The 22,701-nt window shown below is 53.7% G+C and overlaps 1 protein-coding gene and 1 long non-coding RNA gene across 7 annotated transcripts in view; one reads left to right on the plus strand and one right to left on the minus strand.

Annotated features, from left to right (window-relative positions):
- The window catches only part of MLLT6 (MLLT6, PHD finger containing), a 47,803-nt gene that overhangs the window by 10,880 nt on the left and 14,222 nt on the right, over window positions 1–22,701 (plus strand). For 3 of the 4 annotated variants that reach the window (XM_064524686.1, XM_064524687.1, XM_026114720.2), the window contains exons 5-10: window positions 96–199; window positions 900–993; window positions 2,338–2,445; window positions 11,317–11,415; window positions 19,262–19,436; window positions 20,224–20,814. In XM_064524686.1, the coding sequence (XP_064380756.1) occupies window positions 96–199; window positions 900–993; window positions 2,338–2,445; window positions 11,317–11,415; window positions 19,262–19,436; window positions 20,224–20,814 (1,171 nt within the window). The remainder of the gene's footprint in view (window positions 1–95; window positions 200–899; window positions 994–2,337; window positions 2,446–11,316; window positions 11,416–19,261; window positions 19,437–20,223; window positions 20,815–22,701) is intronic. The other variant, XM_064524685.1, reaches the window with a different exon arrangement.
- On the minus strand, window positions 193–4,375 carry LOC135330610 (uncharacterized). Of its 3 annotated transcripts, XR_010392589.1 has the most exons (4): window positions 4,115–4,375; window positions 2,333–2,882; window positions 773–1,069; window positions 193–655 (listed from the first exon to the last, which is right to left on the minus strand). It is a non-coding gene; the product is annotated as an uncharacterized LOC135330610 (long non-coding RNA). The 3 variants fall into 3 exon arrangements; XR_010392588.1 differs by lacking the exon at window positions 193–655 and having other exon boundaries at window positions 704–1,069; window positions 2,333–2,557; XR_010392587.1 differs by lacking the exon at window positions 193–655 and having other exon boundaries at window positions 704–1,069.

The raw sequence follows: 22,701 nt of genomic DNA on the forward strand, positions 1-22,701 counted from the left end.
TATGAGTTCTTGAAGGCTTTGCCTCCTGAAGAACAGTGAGAGTGAAGCAGATGCTTTGGCTGCCTCTTTAAAGGAGCACTTCTCCTTTTTTGCAGACCTGCTACATCTGTGAAGAGCAGGGCAGGGAGAGCAAAGCAGCCTCAGGAGCCTGCATGGCCTGTAACCGACACGGCTGCCGACAAGCTTTCCACGTCACCTGGTGAGTTCCCCACAGCATCGCCTCAGGAGCCGCCCCAGATATTGTTTTTACTGCTATGGCTTTGGGGCCACACAAAACAGGTGGCATGGGGAGTTGGACACATCACCCTTGATCACCCTGGGTATATCACCCCTGCTCAATTCATGAAGGGAACTTCCCCAGGATGGCTGAAATTTCACCAGCGAGCCTTCCCTGGGGAGAATGAAGGGGTGGGGATTTCCCTAGGACTGTGTGGAATACAAGGAGAGAAGAGATGAGTCACAAGCCAGGAATGTTCTTTCTTGAGCACAGCACATGCAAGAGTGTCATCTAAATGATGTGATTTTAAGGGCTGATATCCTCATGTAGCCTGGGAGCCTCAAAACAACATTCTGGAGAGTAAGGGGATTCCCAGCTTTACATGAATTCCTTGTTCATGATGTGTCTTTCGCCAGAATTGTTACTGGTCCCCCAGGCCTGCCTTAAGAAAAACAGAAATTGCAACACAATCTGGTAGAAAAGTACTCAGAATTTCGGAGATCTTAATTTGAATTAAAAATACGGTAAACTTTTTCCTCCCTCCTTGCAAACCACTTGCCAAGCGGGACAGGAGACTCCAAGATCCTGCCTGAGTATCCTGAGCAATTGTTCACCTGTTGATGGGCTGTGTAGTCTGGCTGTACAATTTGCTTTATCAACCTCCCGACTCTGTGTATTTCAGTGCCCAGATGGCTGGCCTCTTATGTGAAGAGGAAGTCCTAGAAGTCGACAATGTCAAATATTGTGGCTACTGCAAGTACCACTTCAATAAAATGGTGAGTCTCTTCATCCCTCCAGTGGAGTTTTTTGTCACATGTAAGGCATCATCTTCATCCTAGATTGTATCTGTGCCTGGAACGATAAGAAATGTCAAAAACATATAAACAAGGTCTGCAGCCTGCTTCCCTTTTCTGCCATTCAGGCAGAGTCACTTAGGAATAAGGCTTAATATAGATCTTGCATTTCTATAGCATCTTTAGACTTATTTTCAAAATTAGGGGTTGAATTCTTCCCATCTGCTTGGGCTTCCCTGGCCCTCTCTGTATGGCTGAAAGACAAGCCCCAAGAAGTCAAAGGGATGTTTTCTCTTTGAAGAAAGATGCTAAAGCACTGTTTCTGGTGCAAGGGGCAGTGTGTGACTAGAAAGGAGAGCACCAAGGTGTTTGATGTTCCAGAGTTAGAGGTACAGCTCAGGGACCTCGTGGGGGAGGCTGTAATGCGGAACAATCATAACTTTTGCCTGAGGATGGTGGCAGCCCAGAGGAGACCTGGAGCCACTCAGCATTTGGAGAATATTTGCAGCAAAGGATTTCCCCCTATTAATTACAGGACCGAGAAGAAGGAGAACCCTTTTCCTTTTCTGTATAATTAGTAGATACCTGTACTCCCCCCTCCAGCAAAAAAGAAACTTAATCCTTTCACTGCATCTTTATGTCTCAGTGGCTCCTTTGTTTCTGGCCTTTCCCGCTTTCCTTCCTGCTTATCAGTGCTGTCACATATAGTAACTGATGTCTTCAGCTTCTCAAAGTCAAACTGGAGGACACCTTCCCTGCCTTTCAGATACCCTCAGTATCCAAGACAAGTGTAGCTCTATATCGAGTCTGCTGGTGCTGAGATAGGTAGCAGGAGTTGTGCTAATGCCTGGGGTCTGGGAACAGGGCAGCTGTCCACGCAGCCCCCCACCCCGCTGTGCATGGGCGCTGGCTGTTGCTCAGGGCCTATATCACGGGTGTAGGCTTGGCGCTGGAAGCCGGACACGGCTGTTCAGGATGACCGGCTTGTCAAAGCAATGTTGCTGCTACCATTTAACATCTTGTTTACAGAACACTCTCCCAGCAGCTGGGCCTTTCTTCTTACATGGGTTGGTGTGTGTGGGCCACCAAGAACCCAGGATTTGGGGAGTTAGATTTACACGCTGTTTGTAAGCCACTGTGATTCCCCCCCTTAGGAACCAGGCTGGGCATCTGGTACTCACAGAACTTGGTCCTGCATGTTGTAGACAAGCCCTTTACCATAACATTGTTTAACAGTGAAAGCTGGAATCTATAGGCACTGTTTTCTCTCTCTGTTTTTTTTTTTTCCTATTCTCCATCTCCTCTCCCCTTCCCCACTTACCTCAGAAGACCTCGCGTCACTCTGGTGGTAGCTCCTTCATTGCTGGCAGAAGGAGCCGATCCACGTCCCCTGCTCAAGAGAAGCATGTATCCCACCACGAAAGGCCAAAGAAGGTAAGAGCTGCCCAGGGTCTGTCAGTCCAGAAAAGCAGAGTCATATGGAATGGAGGTGAGGAGGGGAAGAGCTTGCAGAGAGCGCTGATAGCTCCACAGGTGAACTCTGGCTCTGCAAAGAGTTTCACAGTCAGAGATTTGAACGGTGGCTGCATTTTTAAACAGGCCTCTAGAAATGTGTATGCAAATACACCAGCTCAGCCACTGGGGACCGTGAAGCCAGTTTGCATGTTCAAATTATGCCGGAGGGGTCCTGGCAGAAGATGCCTATAAAATGCGTGACTTTCCCCTTTTTCTCTTGTGCCCGGTCCACTTCGAGGATGACATTGTGCTGTGGCTTCGAGCTACTGAGTTGATCAGTTGACTTGCGTGGAAGCACTTTGGGCTGTGGTTTTAAATGCAGCAGCTAGAGAGCATAAACTGAAGGTCATTGTCCTCTGATCCCAGAGTTCAAGTTTTAAAGGAGAAAAAGATACTGATTAATAATCTGTATCACAGCCAGCAGTTTAATTGTAGGCAACAACAGTTAGTAATAATAAGGAAAGTATTTTATTAGTCACATTGAGCCAGTCACGAGGATTCCACCTGCTTCAAGCTTATCTGTGAAAATAACGTATCTTCATTTAACGATTATTTAGAAGGGCATCACATGCCAGGTCTGCCTGGTATAGTAGTTTTTTAAACTCTGCTGGTTAAGACATACTCATCAGAAGTGCTGCAACGTTGCAGGACATGTTAACAGCACACCAAGGTTCATAATTAACCAACTGACTCATGTGACGCAGGCTCATATTTCAAAGAAAAACAGCAGCAAACATGTCATGCAGAATCCCAAGCAAAGTCCCGGGTTTGAGAGGGATGCAGGTTCCAGTGTGGAAGAGTCTATACAGAAAGAAATGAGGTGGCCAGAGGTTTACGGGCTATTTATTATTTCTAACAATAAATTGCCCTGAAAGGCAGGACACACACTCTTTGGAGGATTCAGGTTCTAGGGCAAGTTTTAACAGAATAAGAAATTTTCACTATCCCTTGAGGAATAGAGCTTTTTCATTATCAAGAACGCCTAACATAGAACTGCCGCCTTCCTTTGCACCGTCTATCCAAAACAGTGGTATTAAAATCTGAAGCAGAAATAGCTTATACGGGGATGCTTTCTGTATGGTCAGTTCAGGTTCTGAATATATTCCACTAAACTGACAGCCAAATTTACCGTGTTGTATAAACACAAATGGTGACACCCCTGCACATCACAGCGCGAATCCTCTAAGCCTCGCCGTGGGTGCCTAGCTGTTTACTACCTTTTTGCTTGTTTGCTTTTGTTGCGAGAGGCATCCTCGCAAAAAACAAACAAACAAATGAATTTGAGTGGTAATGATAGTGACCCACAGCCAGAACAGCCTGACGGCACTCCAGCGGGTTATGTGCAATAAGTCTGGTGGATCTCAGCCCAGTTCCAGGGGACGAGGGCATCCAGGCTTTCAGAAGCAATATGGCCATCGGTTAACACCAACTGGCACCCTCCTGGCAGCCCAGCTGAGAGTCCAGGAACTGCCTTGCCATGAAAGTCATCCCCGCTCTTTTTATTTACAGAGGTTAATCCCTCTCTATCCAGTTTGAAACGCTGCCCAACGTGCCCGTTTCGCGTTGGGGAAGCTTGCCCAAACTGTACCTGATACGTGGGCACACGAGGCAAACCTCACTGTCCAAAAGTGCACGTACGAAGTCGTGCGTACCCCGCGGCCGACATCAGCTCGGTGAATTTCCTGCCGTCGGCAAGGCTGAAAGGCGCTGGCAGTGTTTGCTGCTGGTGTATATTCAGCTGCTGCGAGGAGAGGAGGAGGCAGGAGGGAGAAGGCGCATCTGTGCCGCGGACGGGGCGCGGGAGCGCTTGGCACAAGGTGAACGGCTGCGCCGGAATGTGCTATTTTTAGCCAGCAACGCGGCGGAGGGGGCGAGGGCAGCAGCGGTGATTGACGGGGCTTTGGAGAGCTCAGCTGTAATTATAACTGACAGACGGAGCAAGGCCGAGGCTGGGGACTGACTGCAAGAGCTTTCTATATTTGCACAGCGTCTGGTCGCGGGGCGGGAACTCGGTCACGTGCGGGCAGGTAGGAGCGGGGAGGTGCTGCTTGCGAGCTGTAGCTGGAAAGCAGGTCAGCGCCAGGGGGAGAGCGAAAGCAGCAGGAATATGGATTTATTTATAGGCTTTTCAGTGGTGCTCGGCACTCGCGTTAGCCTCTGGGCTCGTCACAAGCGTGCGGGAACGCTCCCCTCCCGACGGCTCGTGCCCTGTTTGTGAGCAGCAGATGCAGGGGCCTGTCCGGGGGCAACGCAAGGGCAAAATCATCCCCTGCCACCTGCGGAGAAGGAATTGGCACGGAAAGGGGTGCAAAGGCGCCCGAAAGTGTGTGAAGCAGCTGAGATGGGCGGGAGGAGGAAAGCACTCGCTGCCGCCGGAGGCGTCCGGTGGTTTGGAGGTCTGGGAGCAGTTGTGACGTGCGGGGGGGACTGGCGATGTGACGGCGTGGGGCTGGGGCACCCAAGGGGCCCCCAAAGAGGGGTGAGCCGTGGCTTCCCTCGCAGCTTCGGGGTGCGTGAGCGGCGGTGAGTGATCTGATGGCGCACGGGGCCCCGGGCGCGCTGCTGCGCTGACCTGACCTGTCACCTGCACATTTAGGGCCATGGCTGTTTACTTAGGCTCTACCGAAGAAAAACTGCCTGCAGCGACGACTAAGTTAGGAGCACAGCATTTAACACAGTGGCTTCAGTGGGAGTAGTAAGAGTGAAGACTCAGGGTTTGGATTCCTAAATGCTGCTGTATAATAGCTCGACATTTCTGAAGAGTCTTGTTCTCCGCGGGACAAGGGACGATTGTGGTGTGGGACGCGGAGCCGGTGCTGGGATCGCCCGCCCCTTGCAAGCGCGGATGACGCCCACTCGAGCGTTTCCTTCTGCGCTGCCCTGAAAATGGGCGAGCTCCAGGCCTTGGGTTTTCCTCCGAACGTAGCAGGCCTCAGCAAACATTTATTTCTTTGGTGTTGGTTTTGCAATATGTGTGCTCTGCCCTGTGGGGGCCTTTGCAGGGTTTGTTTGTTTAAAAAAAGAAGAAGAAAAGAAAGAAAACAAGAACTAAATACCAAGAAAACGCTGGATGACGCACAGGGCTTGAATGAAGTACAGATGTTGTCACCTATATTGTCTGCTTGAAACTCGCAAAAAAATTTGCCATGCTCCGTGGGATGAAGTTTGTCACACCAGCAACAGGCGGAAGCACAGACCTCTCTGAAATGCTACAGCGTTTTTAGGCACATACCCCATGGGAGAGGCACGCAGCCCGCGCTGTTCTTGGAAACACCTGGAACCCAGGACCAAACTCGGGGGCCTTTGGTGTCGGCTGTGGGACATCCTTAGGAGAGGAGCAGCCTGGAGACTTCTAGGGACATGGAAAGGAGAGACAGGCGCTCGAGCAAATACACCCACCTGCAGCTGTACCTCGGTCCAGGTGCAGAAATCCTAACCCACCTTCAGCTCCCGAACTTTAGCCACACGGATGACTTCAGGGAGGTGCACGACTGTGGCTGTCCCGTCCCCTGCTCCCTTTGGTCCTGCCAGTGCCCGAGCCCCGGGGCCGCGGTGGCCCGGCAGATGTGGGGCAGAGCCGCCCCCCCGCCGTAGCCTGTCTGTCCGGAGCTGGTGCCAGGGGAGGGACCGAGCCGAGGATCCGGCCTGGCGGATTTTGCACAGTGGAGAAGTTGCAGCAGGCTGAAATCCCAACCGGGAGGGTTTTGCGCGGGGCTCTGTGTTCGCGTTGGCGTGGGCGACCCAACGCGGGTGACCCAGGCGTGCCTCTGGGAGCTTCGTCTCCACGCCGGCACCGAAGGGCAAGGTGGACATTTTTCTGAGCGGGACGCGGATGACTGCTTGCAAGACCAGCACAGATATGGGAGAAGGGCTGCGCCGAAATCTGCTTTCTAGTCTAACCGTAGAAGCCTTGTTTTATAGCATCCCCAGGCGCCTTTCTGTGCAGGCCCCCCAGCAAAGCGTCAGGGAGCAGGGGTGCAGCACCAGCGCGAGGGCACAGCGCAAAACCGCTCAGCACTCGGAGGGCATCTCGGCCCCCGCGACGTGCAAAACGGCTCCCGGAGCGCCCCGAGCAGCCGTGGCGCAGGCGAGGTTGGCGGCGGGGGCACAGTGCCCCTCTGCCCCCGGCTGCCTCCCTCCTCCCCGCCGCTGCCGTGGCTGCAGCCCGAGCCCGGCCTCCTCCGCCGGCGAGGGAGTTCAGGGAGCCTGGGAAGGAGGGAGGGAGCAGCAGAGCCGCTTGGCTCTTCCCGGCTCGCGGCTCTGCCCTGCCTCCTTCCCTGCCTGAGCTGCTTTCCGTGCTCCCATTGCTGGTGTCCAGCGGAGTGGAAGAGGGGGCTCCGGGAAGGGGGGACGGCGGCGGGGGCAGCGGGAGGAACTGCGCACAGCCCTTTTTGGCAGCGAGGGATGCTGTTTCGTTCCTCCTGCGCCGAGGAGCTCGAAGGGAGCTCGTGCGGCCGGCACGCCCCCGGTGCGGCCGCGCTCCCCCCGCCGCAGGCCGGCCTGCTCCGTGCCCACATGCCAAGCCCCGGCGGCTCGGCCCTGCACGGGCAGCGCGTGTCTCCGATGCGGTTTGCCGCTGGGGACAGGTCCATGCTCCCGGCAGAGCCCGGCTCGCCAAGCCCGGCAGCCCGCGGCAGGGCGGCTCCAAGGTAGGCTCGGCTTTCGCTCGCAGGGGTGGGAGGGGGCCATCAAAGGTTTGCTGCTCTCACATGCATCCTCCTTCCCTCCTCCTCCTCCCCGAGCCCTGCCAGCCCCCGCGTCGTGGCCCGGCCAGGCGGGCAGGCAGGGCTGCTGGCAGGGGCTCTGGTGGCTGCACTGCCTGTGAAGCTGCCTGGAGGGAAGATTAGCAGAGGAGAGGGTGTGTGTGCAGGGCAGAGAGGTGCTGGGACAGAAGAGCAGGGTGGGGAGGGGGGGCTTGACAGGCAGGGGAGAGCTGCCTGCCTCCTCTGGCGCTCGCCCTCGCCGGTCCCTTTGCACCCGGTGGCTCTTGCAGGAAGCATTTGGAGCCTTCCGGCTCCCGGAGGGAACCCGCACGTTTGTGGTGCGCGCTGGGGAGCGCCCCGGGCCGGCTGAGTGCCTGCCGACACAGGCAGGATACCCAGGAGTGACAAGGGCGGTGACAGCCTCGGTGCCAAGCCGCTGTCTCTGTGGCGGCCAGCACAACCTGCCCAGCGGCGCCCAGGTCTGGTGCAGCCTGGCCCGTCTGCAAGGCACCCGCCGGGTGACGGGGTGGAATGACGTGCCCGGTTCACACGGGGCAGTGCGTTTCCCTGGTAATATTGAAGCAGGTGTCACATCCCTTTGCCTGGCTGACCCCAAAATATTGGAGAGTAGCTGGTCCCATCGCGGGTGGGAGGCCGCACTCCTGCGTGTGCACCGGCAGCGAGCACCCAGGCTCTGGCAAAGCTTCGGGGCAGCTGGCTGCAGCCCAGCAAGCTCCTGGCCTCCAGGGTCTGCGGTTTCTGCCCTGCCCGAGCAGGGTGACGCGGGAGCCCGCTGCCGGAGGTGGCGTGGGAAGGGGAGAAACACTCGGTGAGCACAGTGAGGAGCAAGGTCTGCTGCGGCCCGCCCGGGGCTCTGCACCGACGCAGAGCAGTTGGGCTCCTCGTCCGGCTGCGGTGGTTCTGGTTTCTTTGAGCAGAGCACGGAGACTGGTCTCTGTGGGACAGATTTGCTAAACAGTCCAAGCGCAGTTGCTCAGCACATGTAGTGGGGCCAGATCTTCAAAAGAGCTCAACACCAAGTGCTGAGCTTTTTGGAAAACCTGACCGTTTATTCAAGCATCGAAATGGGAGCTGAGGCGTTCCAGAAATCTGGTCGCTATTGTGCAGGCTGGGCTCTTGCTGAATACGCACATATGTATGCACTCCTACAGACAACCAGGGGACTGCTCAGTTAGCGGCTGTGCGTTCTGCGTTGGTGACAGTGAAGGGAGATTTTCAGGCAGGAGACAGCCAAGATTTGGGAGCTGGCGGATGTGTGTTTGGTTGTTGCCATCAGAATGAAATCCTGGGAAGTTTTATTGTTCAGTATGGTGACAGTCATGACATTTCTGCTTTTCCCTCACATGCACATGTGTGTTTGCATGTGCGTGTGTTTAGGTTTGTATATGTTCATTGTCATTAATCAAAAATGGCTTCGCTCTGACTTGTTTCATCTCAACCACAGTGGGGAAATTAGATGATTGCAGTGCTGTCTCTGCTGGCATTTGCAGCGTTGTATCGTATTCCTTCCTGTTGCACCTTCCTGACTGAAATACATTTGGGATTTGGCAGGGCTAAAAAGAAGAAAATAAATTTTGCGGTAGTCAGGAAGTTTTGGGACCTGGGTTTGTGCAGTTATTTGGCGAAATGCATTGTAATGAGGTGTCTGGCTCCTGTTTCTAGTTTTGTTTCTGGCTTCTGAGAGTGGCATTGGCAGCATCTGCAAGTAGGCAAGTGTATATCCAGGAGGGGTTGGGATCCCTGACTTATTTTCCTGATTTTTCTGCTGATTCTCTGTGAAAGTTTTGCAGGTTATTTCATCCCATGTGCCCTGGTTTCCCCATTTGTAAAATGAGATGTACGTATTAAACACCTCTCTGGAGCTCATTGAAACCCTCTGCTGTGTACTATTGAGTGCAAATTATTGCCACTACTAGAGTAATGAACTACCAGTTCCAGCTCTGCCACTGATGGGCACATGGTCTCTGGCAAGACACTTAACTGGGCCAGTTTCCCCATCTTCCTGTCCTAGAAGGCCCATGACACTCAGCATTAGTGCTTTGCAGCCCCAAGCCTTTAAAACATTATAAGATTTTAGTAAAGAATTCATTTTAATTTGTCTTTCAGTGCTTGGTCGTTAGAAATCACATTCACAAACTTTCCTTGCTCACTGCCAAAGATAGAAATGTACTTTAAAAGAAAAAGGAAACAGAGATTCTTGCAGAATACTGTTGTTCCAGGAACTGAACAGCTTTAGCAGAAACGCTAGACATCGGGAGTCTTGTGATAAAATGATGGGTGCTGGCAGCACTGCTCGTGCTCGGTTGGGCACTCAGCAAGCGCAGTGAAGTTCTCGGCTGGATTTGCCTCCGTTCCCCACCAGCTGATGTTGGTGAGAGCTGCTGCGGCAGATTTACGCTAGTAGAAACGAGAGCAGAGTCACCGCTGGCTGCGGCCTGGGTCTCCTTTCCAAGTGCATTGAAAATTCAGCCAAAACCACAGTGGAAGGCGCTGATTTTTGGAGCACTTCTGCTTCACCTCTGCTTCACTTCCTGCTTTCTCTAGCCTTTTCTTCCTGCCCTGACCCTCCTCATGCCCCATTTTTCCCATCTAGCTTATTGTCTCCTGAACTAATTATTCCAGACACTTCTCTCTTCAAAAAACATGCTACGAATCTCTCATATATGCTGCAATCGCATCCTCCCTCAGACAGCATCCCGTCTTTGGCATATGCTGGCAGCAGTAGCCTCAGGGCTTTGCCTGCATGAGGAAGCAATCAACATCCTTCTGGAGAATCGATGAGCTCCCATGGACAGGACACACCTTCAGTCCAGAATAAGGGCTCCACTTCAGCTTCTAGAATAAATCATGCATGTGAGGGAGTTGTATCAGTATAAGCATCCTTTCCCCCAGAAAGGTCTCAGAAGCAAGAGGATGGATTTTGCTAAGCCCAGCATCTCGTGCAGGTATATGTGTGACAGCAGCTCTTCGCCCACACACCAGTGACCAAACTGGGAAATGGGGAACTGCACATAAAAGTTTCTGCAGCTTCAGCCAAGAAGGCCCCATCGTTAGCTGAGATCAGTGGCACAGAAAAGCTCTTGCGGTTCACTGGGTCTGTCTGCGTGGGAACATGCAGCTGAGGGGCCGGGGAGGAAGCAAGAGTGCTTGCTGGAGCGTGCTGCTCTCTCCATCCATCCCGTGTGCCAGATGGCCCAGGCACCCACAGACCCCGCTGGCTTCAGTGGGAGCCACGGCCCTTCGCACAGCCCCACGTTTTCAGTAATGTCCGTTCACTGAAATCATCTCGTTTTTAGCACAAACATCTAGAAAGCACCATAAAAGAATAGTCACCTTGGTTACAGTTTATTCCCCAGGAGAATATAAAATCAGGACTCGGTGTTTCTCAGGCCATGATTTTTCCTTGGTTTGCAATCTGGAGAGTCCCATTGGCTTCACTGGGGCTTTAGTGAGAGAAAAAACAGGATGCAGAAATCAAACAAAATAGCCTGGCTCCTGCTAATGGGGATGGACCCGGAGCAGCTGTTGTCTGTTGGGAGGGGAAACGTGGAGGATCTCTGGGTTAGGTTGAAGCCTAGTTTCTGAGATCTCCACTGGCTGATTTTCTTACCTGTGCATGTGCAGCATGTGCTGAAAACAGGATCATTCCACGGGCTGTACAGGGTGGATCTGAGAAACGTTTGAAGAAGGTGAAGCGCAAGGGCAAGGGGGCACAGAGCCCCTTTGGGGAAATAGCAAGAGGAAAGCTCAGGTTTCTTGAAACCAGCCAGAGCTTGTTAAATCTTTCCCTATCATCTTACCATAAACTGATTGTGGGGCTTCTGTTGATATTCTGCACTCCAGATGTTGGCTGCAGCTGGGGTAGAGATAGTGGGACATTCCCAGCCAGAAACTGGGATGTGGGGGAGGAGATACTGGGCTTGTGTGGATGGGTGGAGAAGGAAAGAGGAATATGAATGTATGGTTGTAAATCCACCCCTACACACCCTCCTTTCTTCTCCCTTGCAACTGCTGCTCTCAGCAGAGGAAAAGTTAGCCTGCTAGTGTTCTCTGGTTTCTTTTGCAGAGTCGGAAGGACAAGGAAAGACCTAAACAGAAGCACAAAAAACGTCCAGAGTCTCCCACCAGCCTCACGCCATCCTCGGTGCCCGTCGCGGCTGAGAAGGTACTGGACCCGCAGGATGCTAGTGCGAGGATGCAGGGCAGAGGGAGGGTGGCGGAGACTGTCAACACTGGCTTTGCTCGGAAGTGGGAAGGACAACGCAGAAGAGCTGAGAATGGGCTTTGTCCACTTATTTTGATTCCTGATTTGTCACATTCTTGCTCTCTCTGCCCGACTCCCCATCTCAACGCCCACTTTGGGAATTTAACGTGGCAGCTGTCTTGATTTCTGTCAGCACTGACGACACAATCATGAAGCTAAACTCCCAAGTGATTGAACTCTAAGTGCCAGCCTGTTCTGCAGCAGATGTTCAGATTTAAAGCTCTCGCAGAATAGATAAATAGCCATTCTTTGGCCTTTTCTGCTGCCACATTGTAAACAGCTCAGGCAGGTGGATAAGCAAGGCAAGGCTTGTGGGAGGTGTTATTCTTTATTAGACAAAGTGGTATAGCTGGGAGGAAAAAACAGACAATCTTACAAGCATGTAAAGTCTTCAAATGCATAGTAGAGGTAGCTTTACTGTGTGGTAATTAGGGACAACAGGAGTTTGAGTCCCATTTAGTAATATTGACCCTTCGCTAATTCTTTCTGCCCAGTGCTCTCAAGGCATTTCATGTCCGTTTATCAGTGGGCCTGATGAAGCTTCAGGATACCCCCACCAGGCTCTCCGTTTTGGGGAAAATTCAGGCAGAGAGGTACAGCATGGCAGCCTATTTTGCTCCTGAGGTATAGAGGCAGTCCAGTGGGAAGACCTCCCTGGATCACGTGGGCCCTGATTCTGCCCCATGCCCAGGGTTCATGGGACTGGTGGGGCACGGTCAGGATATCAGTGTATTTCTGCTATTCACTGCTGGAGCCGTACTGCTGACTTGGGCTTTTGCACCTGGCTGTAAATCAGAACGGCCCTGAGCTTTCTGTAACTCGTGCCAGCTCCAAACTCCAGTAAAGCAGAGTAGACACAGTGGAACTTGCCTCAAACTTGCATGCAACAAGGTGAAGGCCAAGTTTGCACTTGTACCGGGTCAGGGAATGAGTGAGGTTACTCCAGCACCTTGACCTTTGGAGTCATACTCGCCTCTCTGTATCAGGAAAGCAAAATAAAGCAACTCCTTAGCAGGCCTGTTCTGGTATAAGTGAGAGTAGGACTAGGGCTAGTTCCTGCTAGAATAAATAAACAATGAGTCCCGAGGTGCACTGGAATGCTACTTGGGAAGGCTTGTGTGTCTTCCCCATGGCAGAACTGCCTCGTGGAAATGCAAATGCACGGGCTAGCAGTATCTTCACGTGTGAGAAGCAGTGCAGGGGCAGTGTGGAGGAACAGAAGCTCCTGCAGGTCAGCGCAGGGCTGCTTTGGGTTAGGCTTGAAGAGAGTTTTCTATGTTCTTTGCAAAGCTAAACTCGGAAATGGGGAAGAGATGCCCGTTAGAGCTGAAATGGCAAAGCTAGTCACATGGGTCTCAGGCGGTGAGAAGCAGAAAGTTGCAGTGGGACAGGCTGGAGGAATATCCTCTGAGCTGCAATTGCTCCTGGCTTACCTGCGATCAGGTTAGGGCAGCTCAGCTCTGACTTTTGGGAGTAGCAGATTCGCTCAGTTAGCAGAGCTGTCAGTAACTGAGGGCTTAAGAAGATTATTTTCAAGCTAAACTGAAATCCAAAACCTGACTCTTGGCCAGCGAGAGTAGTTGTTAGACAATTACCCACTGTCTCCTCCAGAGCCCTGCCAGACCTTTATAAATAAGGAGGGAACGATGTAATTCAGTTTTACAGGCAGCTTTCAACTCTTTGTAAGCTAAAATTTAGGAGATCCTAATTACTGTAGCTGTGCTTGAGTGACAAGGTTTTAGTGTTTCCTTAGGGAGTTATTATTAATCGTCATAACAGTGAGTTTGTTCCCTTGCTTTTTTGTGCATAGATCCCAAAACATTGTTCAAACCCCTTGTGACCAAAAGATTCTCACTCTGGATCAATAAGAGCTGCTCAGCAGCCTGCTACAACCCTCTACAAACCCCTCGGTTGATGGTTGCGTGAGATTTTCTGGATAGTTGCACAAGTGTAACGTTGTACTGGTTGGTCTAATGTAAAACCGTGAGATGCACTAAGGTAGCGTGTCCACACAGGTTTCCTCTTCAAAGCCAAAACCATCTTTGTCCTTTGTGGGGCTTAGATTAGTAGTTCTTAGAGTCTGAAGAGAGTTAGAGTCTGTTCCTTTCTTTACCATTTTCTTGTTGTAAGATCTTGGACAACTCTTTTATCCCCTCCGTGGTTTCCTCCCATCCCGAGAACCACCGAGTTACCCAGTGAACCAGAGCATAAACTCCCCAGGGATGATCCCTGCAGGTGACACAGCCACGGGTCTTTTGGGGGGAGCGGCCGGGCGAGCGCAGGCCCCCACGGCCCGCAGCAGCCGGGGCAGCCGGTCGTCTCCGGGTGTCTGGGGGAAAGGCGCCAGCCCAGAGCAGCCGTGCGGAGCCGCAGGAGGCTGGCGCAGCCCGGGGCGTCCCTGCCAGGCCGATGCCGCCAGCTCGCTGTGCCTCACGCCAAGGTGGCACCGCATCCGAGGTTTCTTGAGTTCCCGTCCCAGTGCACAGGCTGTACTGGAGCTGGCGGGCTGGGCTGGAGGCACTGAGCCTCGCTGGTGTTTTGGTGCCAGCAGCAAGGAGCAGGAGGAACAACGCTTTCTACCTCCTGATCCTCCCGTCCGCCTGTTCCCGACTCTCCTGCTGCCTGCGAGTGACACTGGTGCTATTTCAGCCAAATCTCCCAAGTCACCTTTAGGGCTCGGGGAAGTGCCGATGACAACTGGATTTTGAATGTCACTGGGCTGAGAAATTCCTCCTTGGCTCCTCCTGCAAAGAGGCAGCCCCTCCGCCGTCCTGCCGCATCACTTGCGTTGGTGAGACAAGGCAGCAGAAGGGCCCTGGCACCGCTCGCCCCGTGGGCAGCGGGACTGCGGACACGCTGCGGTGAGGCAGCAGCCACCAGGCCATGGGCGGTGGTGTTACTGGTACCTGCTGCCGCACTCCAGTCTGCTCCCAGTTCGGCCAGCCTAAAAATAGCCTGGGGCTAGCCACAGGCGGCTGTGTTCCAGTATCCAAGATATTTCTTTAATATTGCAATCCAGATTGATTTCTCAGTTCCACTTTTCACCTAATACGTCACCCACCCTGTGCTCCCCTCTTGAACCATTTAGTTATGAAGAAGTATCTTTGATGTGGTTTCAGTCTTCCTCTTGAAATGAATTTTGCCAGACCTCTGACTTGCGCCAGATCTTTGAATGTCTCACTGAGTGCTTCCCTGCATCTTCTAGGAACCTAAACACTGTTAGTATCTGACACCTGGACTCTGCCAGGCCTTGTTGTCCCTTCTGTGCAATGAGAAGCCGTACCGCTCCGTGGGTTCTGGGGATAAACAAGCTGAAAACACGGTGGTGGCCTCAGCTCTCGTCTGCACCGGAAAGTGAAACTAGGGTGTGAATTTACAGCATGCAAATGACTCTTCGTAGCACCTCTTCCGAGCTCTCTTTGTGCCTCTGAAAAGTGTCTTTGGGCGATGCAGTTTTCGTTGCTCACAGAGAAGCAGCCTGGCTCCTGGGGTACAGCAGGAGCGTCCCGCGCGGGAGCACGCCGCGCGCTTGCCGTGCTGGAAATTCCCCAGAGGGAAAATTCCCCCTGGACTAGGGCGTGGATGGGCTGCGGGGAGGTTGTAGAGAGGGGGCTTGTGCTGGATCTGCAGCTCCCGCTGGCTTTGGGGGAGTGCAGGGAAGACAGAAAACCCGCCCTCCGAGTAACAGCTTCCGCCTGTTTCATGGGATGCATCCAAAAACTCCAAAATGCAGCCAAGAAGCAAAGCTTTGGAAAAGCCTCTTGGAAAGACGGCATTAACGTAGCGGGCAGTCTGGGGCAGAGGAGGGGCTGTCAGCAGGGGAGGAGCAGTGAGTGTCACCAGTGAGTCTTGGAAGCCAGAGCTGCTCTGACGCCGTAGTCACACACCACGAGACAAATCCAGCGCAGTTCCTGTGTTCGGGGGCTCTCGGTGAAGCTGGTGCCTGGTGCCGGCTGTCCAGGTTATGAACATGCTAAATAACAAACACCAGGTCTCTCCTCTCCCCTGCAAACGCCCCCGGGGAGCCGTCCTGCCGCTCTCTGTTGCACTTGCAGTAAATCTGCAGGATTGCAAGCCACCCCAGCTGCCTTCCTCTGCCAGCTGCAGACATCACGATCACTTGTTGACACACACTCACACATGCTACGTGTTTTGGGCTGAAACATCTGGCTTGCTCTGGGTTTTGTAATCTAAGCCATGGATGCCAAGGCCTCCCCGCACCCACCCGCTGCCGGTCAGGTGCCGGGAGAGGGAGCATAGCAGGGCAAAGAGTGCGCGATTGGAGGCGGGGAGGCTTTCCAGGTTTCCTGCTGTCATTTGAGCTCTGGGCGTCCACCAGCAGGCCTGGAGCTGACGGATCCCGGGAGCCGCTGCACTGTGCCTGGCTCAGGCAAAGTCACAGTTGCTGGGATGGGGTAGGGGTGTGTGGGGAAGGCGAAGGATTCCTCCGGCTAATCCGCTGAAAACCAAAGCATGTCTCAGCATGGATATTTGCAGTAAGAATCCTAAGCCTTTTAGCATCCCTTGTCCTGACATGAGTGGGAATTTGCCAGTGACATCAAGGACTTAAAAATCTGGTCCTCAGCCCATCTGTGTCTCCCGTCCCTACCTATAAAGAACAGTAGCACAGTCCTGCCTGATCGTGGGGCTGAGGGAAGGGACGTAGTAAAGGTTGCGAGTGGCTCACACACAGAGCTGCTGGAGCTCACAGAAGCACTTAGACAGGCCTAAAGCTCCTCATGGAGACTTGTTTGACCTCTGCCTAGTGATCCGGTTTGGAAAGGCACCTGATCCTTACCGTCTGCTTGGGCGGCTGCTTCAGTGTGTGCCTCTGCTGTGCGTGGGCTGGGGGAGCTCCTGCTCTCATCAGCGCGTTGTTCGTCGTGTGCATCCTCCCTGCTTCCCATCGCCAGTAGTTTAATCCAGGGCAAAGCAGCTCTGTGTTTTCGATGCTGCACCAGCCTCCCCCCCCGCTTCTGCGTTTCGTCAGTGGTTCCCTCTAGGAGCTCGTCCCGCCAATCAGCAGGCAAAGAGATGCTCTTCTGATTGCCCATAAATAAATTAATGAACGAAGAGCTTGGGTGCTGCACAGTGTCACAGGGAGGCCGGGAAGCAGGTACAGCTCCTCGGGGACAGCGAGCGCCGGGGGGAGGAGGTGGTGCATGCCTGGGCTCGGGTGCCTGCGTGACTTTGCCTCGCTTCTCCCAGCTCCCGGGTATAGGCAGGAGTTTCCCTTCGAGATTTCCACCTCCAGCTGGGACAGCAGGTTTATTCTGGTTGCGTTTTTCACTTGGCTGCTTTAAACAGCTCTTCAAAATGTAACTGCTGCCTCATTTTGAAAGAGATCTCTCACTTCTTCAGCACTTCCCTGTTTTCTTTTCTCTACAGCACGCCCTCCCACGCACACACCTGTTTGCAGCACACACAAGCGTTCATGTGTGTGCACGCGTGCACAAGCGCACACACACAGCTCCGGGCTGGAGACAAGCCGATGGTCCAGAAACCAGGGAGGCCTCTGTTTACGCACAAGGCGAGCAGCTGGCCTGCAGATCCCTCCTGTCCTGCTCCTTCTAGGCAGCTGCCCCGAGCTGGACCATCTCCTTCGTTAGGGAGGTGATGGGACTGAGCCCCTTGTTGCTGTTGTTAATATTGGCGTTATGGCAGCAGACCCTCCCCGTCGGATCAAGACCTTGCTGCGCTTGGCGGTCCACGTGCGTCTCCTGGACGGCTCCACCGCCTCCCAGAGCCTACGGGCTCCATGGAGCAGAGTGGGGAGAAGGAGAGGCACAGAGAGGGGAAGTGATTTAATGTGGTTTCGGTTTCCCTCTCTTTGCTCCTCGGCCGCAAGACTTGGGCCCTTGCCCCAAACTCAGGCTCTCTGGAACAGCTGCCAGGGAAGGGTCTGTGATGGTGAGGAAGGCTTGTGGTAGCACTGTGCAGATCCGTTTGCCGTGACCTATTTGGCAAACACCGCTCTATCTAGGACAGCATTTGGCAGTAGGTGGTGAAATCCTGCCTCGAGGTCCCCGGGAGGCTGTCAGGGAGGTCTCTGAGGTCAAATCAGCCCCACAGGTGAGTGTCTCTGTTCTATTCACTGCCTTCAGCTGAGCCAGCTCAGCTTCTCTTCCCCTCCTTTTTTGTCTTTAATATTGCAATCAAGATTTATATCCCAGCTCAGATTTCCCCCTTCCACCCTGCACTAATTCATTACTTGCCCAGCACTCCCTTCTTGACACTCTGGATTTAGAACATGTCTTCTCATGTGGTTTCTCCCTGCCCTGCTGTGGCCTCATGCACCTTGTACGAAGCTCCAAAGAGGTGAATTTATGGGGGGAAAATTCAGGGCTTTGCATTTCTGCTGAGACATGAGACATCTTGTCCCTGTGACTTTGTGAACAGTCTCAGAGCTTCCCATAGCCCCCATACGCTGCTCCCCAGGCAGATGTGGAAAGTCGGAAAGATTTTCATGCTCCCTCTGAGATCGTAAATCAAGAAGGCTTAATCTCCCACATCCAGGAGTCTGTGATGAGAAAATACAGATTCCCCCTTCTCCCCCCTCCCCTAATTTCCACCACTCCCTTCCTCCTGTCTTTCATATTCCCGGCACATCTGGTGTGTGTTAGGCTGCCAGCTGTTGCATTGTGCAGAGTGATTAAACCATGTGGGAGGAATGGGGAAAGATTTTTATCTGGGCATTCATGAGTCTGCATTACAAGCCCTTTTTTCTTTAACTCTCCCCAAGAAGAGGTCATCTGGAGTCAGGGTCAGTGGCCTGTAAGAAAGGTGGCTTCTCTGTGTCTTCCTTTTATCTGCTCCTCAGTAGGAAATAAAAGGTGTTTCCATTAATTTACAGGTGTTATAATTTGGGCTGTGGCCATTACGTTGGAACTGTATCTATAAGAGTGATTTGGTTAAAGTAATATCTTGGAAGAAATGATCTTTGAACGCTGTTTGGCTTCGAAGTGACTTCAGGGTGAAGGTTTCACATCCCAGTGTGGGTGCCCCGAGGGATGGGGGTTTTGGTTTGTTCCATTCTCCTTCTGCTTAACTCCAGCACTTCTCTGTCTCATCCCAAGCTCCTGGATTTCCTCGCATCTGGCCAGCCTCTTCATTCCCCGTGCCCCTCTGGCTCCTGTGGGCTTACGTGGGGTTTGGATAGCATCTGTCACTGCATGGTCATGTTGCTCTAGTCATATCACTGTGCAAAGCATTTGCTGCAGTAGATTCCTGGGAAGGTCCCTGGCCCTGCCAGGCTCAGGTGGGAAGTGGAGGGGCTTCAGCAGATGCATTAGGGAACACATAGAAACTCCCACTGCAGCCCAAGGAAGGGCAAGTTGCCCCTGAGTGGCATGACCTTGCCGGGAATATCACACCTGAGAGGTGCAGCTGGGAGACATGTTTGAATCACACTCAAATTCAGGCTTTGTTTGGCCTGAAGACCCCTCTGAAGGGGGATGCCCTTCTCTGCTGGTAATGCAGAGAACCTGTGCTGTCTGTGCCCTGGCTGCAGATGCCCTGTTTCATTTCCTGCAGTGAGATGGGATGAGTGTGGTCCACAGGAGTGTAAAACCTGCTGCCATGGGGCAGCAGTGGAGGGGAATGCTGCTTTTCTCCTTGTTCTTGAGTAACGTGACCTGACCATTGCTTTGTGGGCAATTAGTTCTTTTAAGGGGAAATTGGTAAAAGGAGCCCCTGCTGTGACCACATCTGGCCGGAGTGAGCCACCCCTCTGTCTGCCGTTTCCTAGGGCTCCACCAGCCACCATGAGGGGAGCAAAGAGACCTCGGAGGTCAGCAGGTCGGAGGTGAAAGGCAAGAAGTCCTCAAGCCATGGCAGCAGCCACAAGGGGAAGAAGACGGGAAGTGGGAAAAGCTCAGCTGGCTTCAGCTCCGCTTCATCCAGTGGGACGTTTCAACCTGCAGGTAAGGGGCAAAGGAGAAGCAAGAGAGGGAGGGGTGGATGGGGTAGTGTTGTGCTTTGCTCTTCCTCGGTATCTCTGTCTATAAAGGTACCCACCTGCTCACCACCTAGCACTGTGAAACTTTGCTGATTGCTGTTTCTTTAATCCCTTGAAGAGAGGGAAAAGTCTCATTGCTACGAGCTGCATGCACAGAAGGAATAACCAAGTCAAATGAGTGTTACGGCTCCCTTCCTGCGTAGGCCTGCTGCACTGCAAGGGAAAACAGATCCAGATGTCTGAGCGCAGGGAGGAAGGAAGGGATACTGTGCGTGGGCAGTGCGGGGAGCACCTGCCCTCTCCTCCCTGGGTGGTACTGCCCGCTGCAGCGCTTTAAGGGGTTCTGTGGGACAGACCTGAGCCAAAGCCTGATACCAGGCTGCCCCGAGCTTCGAGTCGGAGCCTTGCAGGATTCCCGTCCTGCTGGGTTCTTCCGTGGGCTGTCGCTGCAGCCACTAGCACGTTTCATCTCCTGGGAGCCTGGACAAGGCTGGAGGGGCGGTGATGATGCAGGGCCTCGGGGGCAGAGACGAACGTGTCTGCCTGGGAGGAACCTGCTGCTGGGCAGGTTCTCTGCCAGGGAGCATCAGAGCAGCAGTGGGGGGGACCAGGGGCTGGAATGTGACAGATGTCCTGCAGCTCAGTAGCTGCCCTGTGCCAGAGGACCTGCATCTCATGCTCCTGTTGCCTCGTGGGTTGAGTTACTGCCACCGTGGGCTTTCCTCCATCTCCTTTCTCTCTGCTTTCCCCAGGCACCTCCTGCAGCTCCTTGCAGTGCTCCCAGGACTTCGTGACGTTCCCCAAGCTTGAGCAGGAGGACGAGAAGTACCGGAAGCCTGTCTCTTCCTCTTCATCTTCCCATTGCTCCCCTCTGTATGAAGGCCAGAAGGGGGATGTTTTTGAGCAGAAGGTGATCTTCTCAGGCTTTGGCTCCATCATGCGTTTCTCCACCTCTGCGGTGAGCCAGCAGAGAGGCCGTGACGCTTCTCCCGTGGACTACAAGGCCTCAAACCCTGTGAGCGGCCCTTCGGTGGGGAGTGGCGGGGCCAGCGGTAGCAGCAGCAGCCACAAGCGCATGCCTTCTCTCAGCGTCGAAGAGGGAGAGGTGCTGAAGGAAAAGAAGCACAAAGGTAGCAAGAAAAACAAGCATGGGCCTGGCAGGCCGAAAGGGGGCAAAAGCAAAGAGACTTTGGGGGCCCAGCTGGCTGGGTCTACATCCACCTCCTCATCACCCTTCTCCGGGGGCTCTCTTGTTAGCTCCAGCATCGGCAACTCGTCACGATCCTTCAGCCACACAGGGAACCTGCCCAGCCTCAGCATGGAGTCTCCGCTGCTGGGTTCAGGTATGTTCCTCTTTAGGGTTCTGGTTGCGCATGGTTATTCCCAGCCCTGCTCCCTCCAGCGTCACATTTGGCTGGTGTCCGAACCTGTGTCTGCACAGGGTCTGCTCCCTTTAATTCAGTCCTAGGAGCTTTAAAAATCCCGGTTTGGATCTCCCTTTTCCATCCCGGCCTTCATCTTAGAATCCCCTCTGGGTCAGCTTTTCCTCTCCTTGGAGCTGGGCTGCAGATCTGAGCTGGGGGACAATTCAAACCCTTCTTGCTCGAGTGCTGTAAAACTTCAGCGTCACGGGCCAAACCGGAAAAGCCACACTCTGGCCCCAAATGAGGGATTCCCATGAGTGGTTCAGATTTAACCCCTCTTTTAAAAGCAAAACCTTCACCTAGTTCTACTCTGCTTGTAAACAAGAGCCAGTGAATGTCTGAGACTGAGGCTTAGTCTACCAAGAGTTTTGTTCCGATTCGCCTCGTTTGGGTATGTTACCTTACTTTTACCAGTACTGCTCCCATTATTTAAAACTGCTTCATGTGGCTAAATGGCCTCTGGCCTCTCTCTGGGAGTCAACACCGGTACAACACCTATCATCCTGGTCTGACCACATCCACTTGGGGTTGGAGGACTTGCACACCGGTAACCACACCAAGAGGCTCACAGCTGTTGCTGGCCTCAGTTCCCATCCCAGGGACCTGGGACGAGGGCAGCTGGGATGTGTGGCAGGAAAGGGTTAAGGCAGCGGGCAGAGGAGGGGCCTGCTGCTCAGGGCTGAGGTTTGACACTGTTCTGGCAGCAGAACTTGTCATTGGTCTATTGTGGGTTGTTTGCAGATGCTCTGATTTAGGTCAAATCGTGTGTGTATGGGGGGGGGTATAATTTTGTTGTGTGCGCCTGGGAGCTGTGGCCCATTTGTCTGCACTGCCTAAGAGCTGAGGGAGAAGAGGAGCTGCAAGAATTGACGCAACTTCCATAATCATAACCTTAGGCCATGTTTTCCCCTCCCTCGGAACAACAAAGGGGTGTTTCCAAGGGGAGGATGGCTGCCAGGCCCCGCGGTCTCATGCTCCCGCTCTTCTCTTAGGCAGAGATGTTGGCAAGGCTCTGGAGGACCGGGCTTTGGGCACTGCCTGCACCGCGTGCCTGGGCGGATGGGGAAGGCGGATGAGTCCCCTCCCTCCGCTGCTGGCTCCTCGCCCTTCCTTCCTCATTTATCTGGCCTTGCCACACCTCGGTCTCTGGGCATCGTGGGAGGGGGCAGGTTAGCTTGGCAGGAGTACGGCCTGTTGGCCAGAACAGGCAGCAGGGAGTGGGACTCCGAGTCCTCCACCCCCTTCTGCCACTGACTCGTGCTTCTGGTGAGTCACTTTGTGCTGCGGTTTCCCTGCTGGCTTTATTGGGGTGCGGTGAGCAAACAAGGAGGGACAGGGGGAAGGGTTACAAGGTTGAAAGAGCCTTAGATACCTTCTGGCAGAAGAGTTGTGGGTTGTCAACACCCTCGCTGCAGGCCTGGCCCCGAGCTGCCAAAGTACGTGCTGCGTTTGATCCTGTGCGCTGGTGCTGCCCTCCCATTCTGAGATCAAGCCTGACAAAAAGCCAGCTGCCTCCAGGCCATCGCTGCTGGCCCGGAGGCTGCTGGAGTGGAGCGCTTGGCATCCCGCAGGCTGCTGCTCGTGGGCCTCCATTTTTGGAGGGTTCCTCTCTCTGGGGAAGTTGAGCCAGAGATTCTTTAGACCACGAGGACCTGATTGCCCGTGTGCCAGGAGAAGTGCTGGGAGAGCTTGCCCTGCACTGTCTGACCGAGGTGGGGAGGGCACCTGAAATCCAGGGATGCCCAAAGCTGTAGGCCCCAATGCCCTTCTTCTCTCCACCCCCAAAACTTCACCTGGGGTGCACAG

Source organism: Dromaius novaehollandiae, chromosome 22 (assembly GCF_036370855.1).
Source record: "Dromaius novaehollandiae isolate bDroNov1 chromosome 22, bDroNov1.hap1, whole genome shotgun sequence".
Lineage (NCBI taxonomy): Eukaryota > Metazoa > Chordata > Aves > Casuariiformes > Dromaiidae > Dromaius > Dromaius novaehollandiae.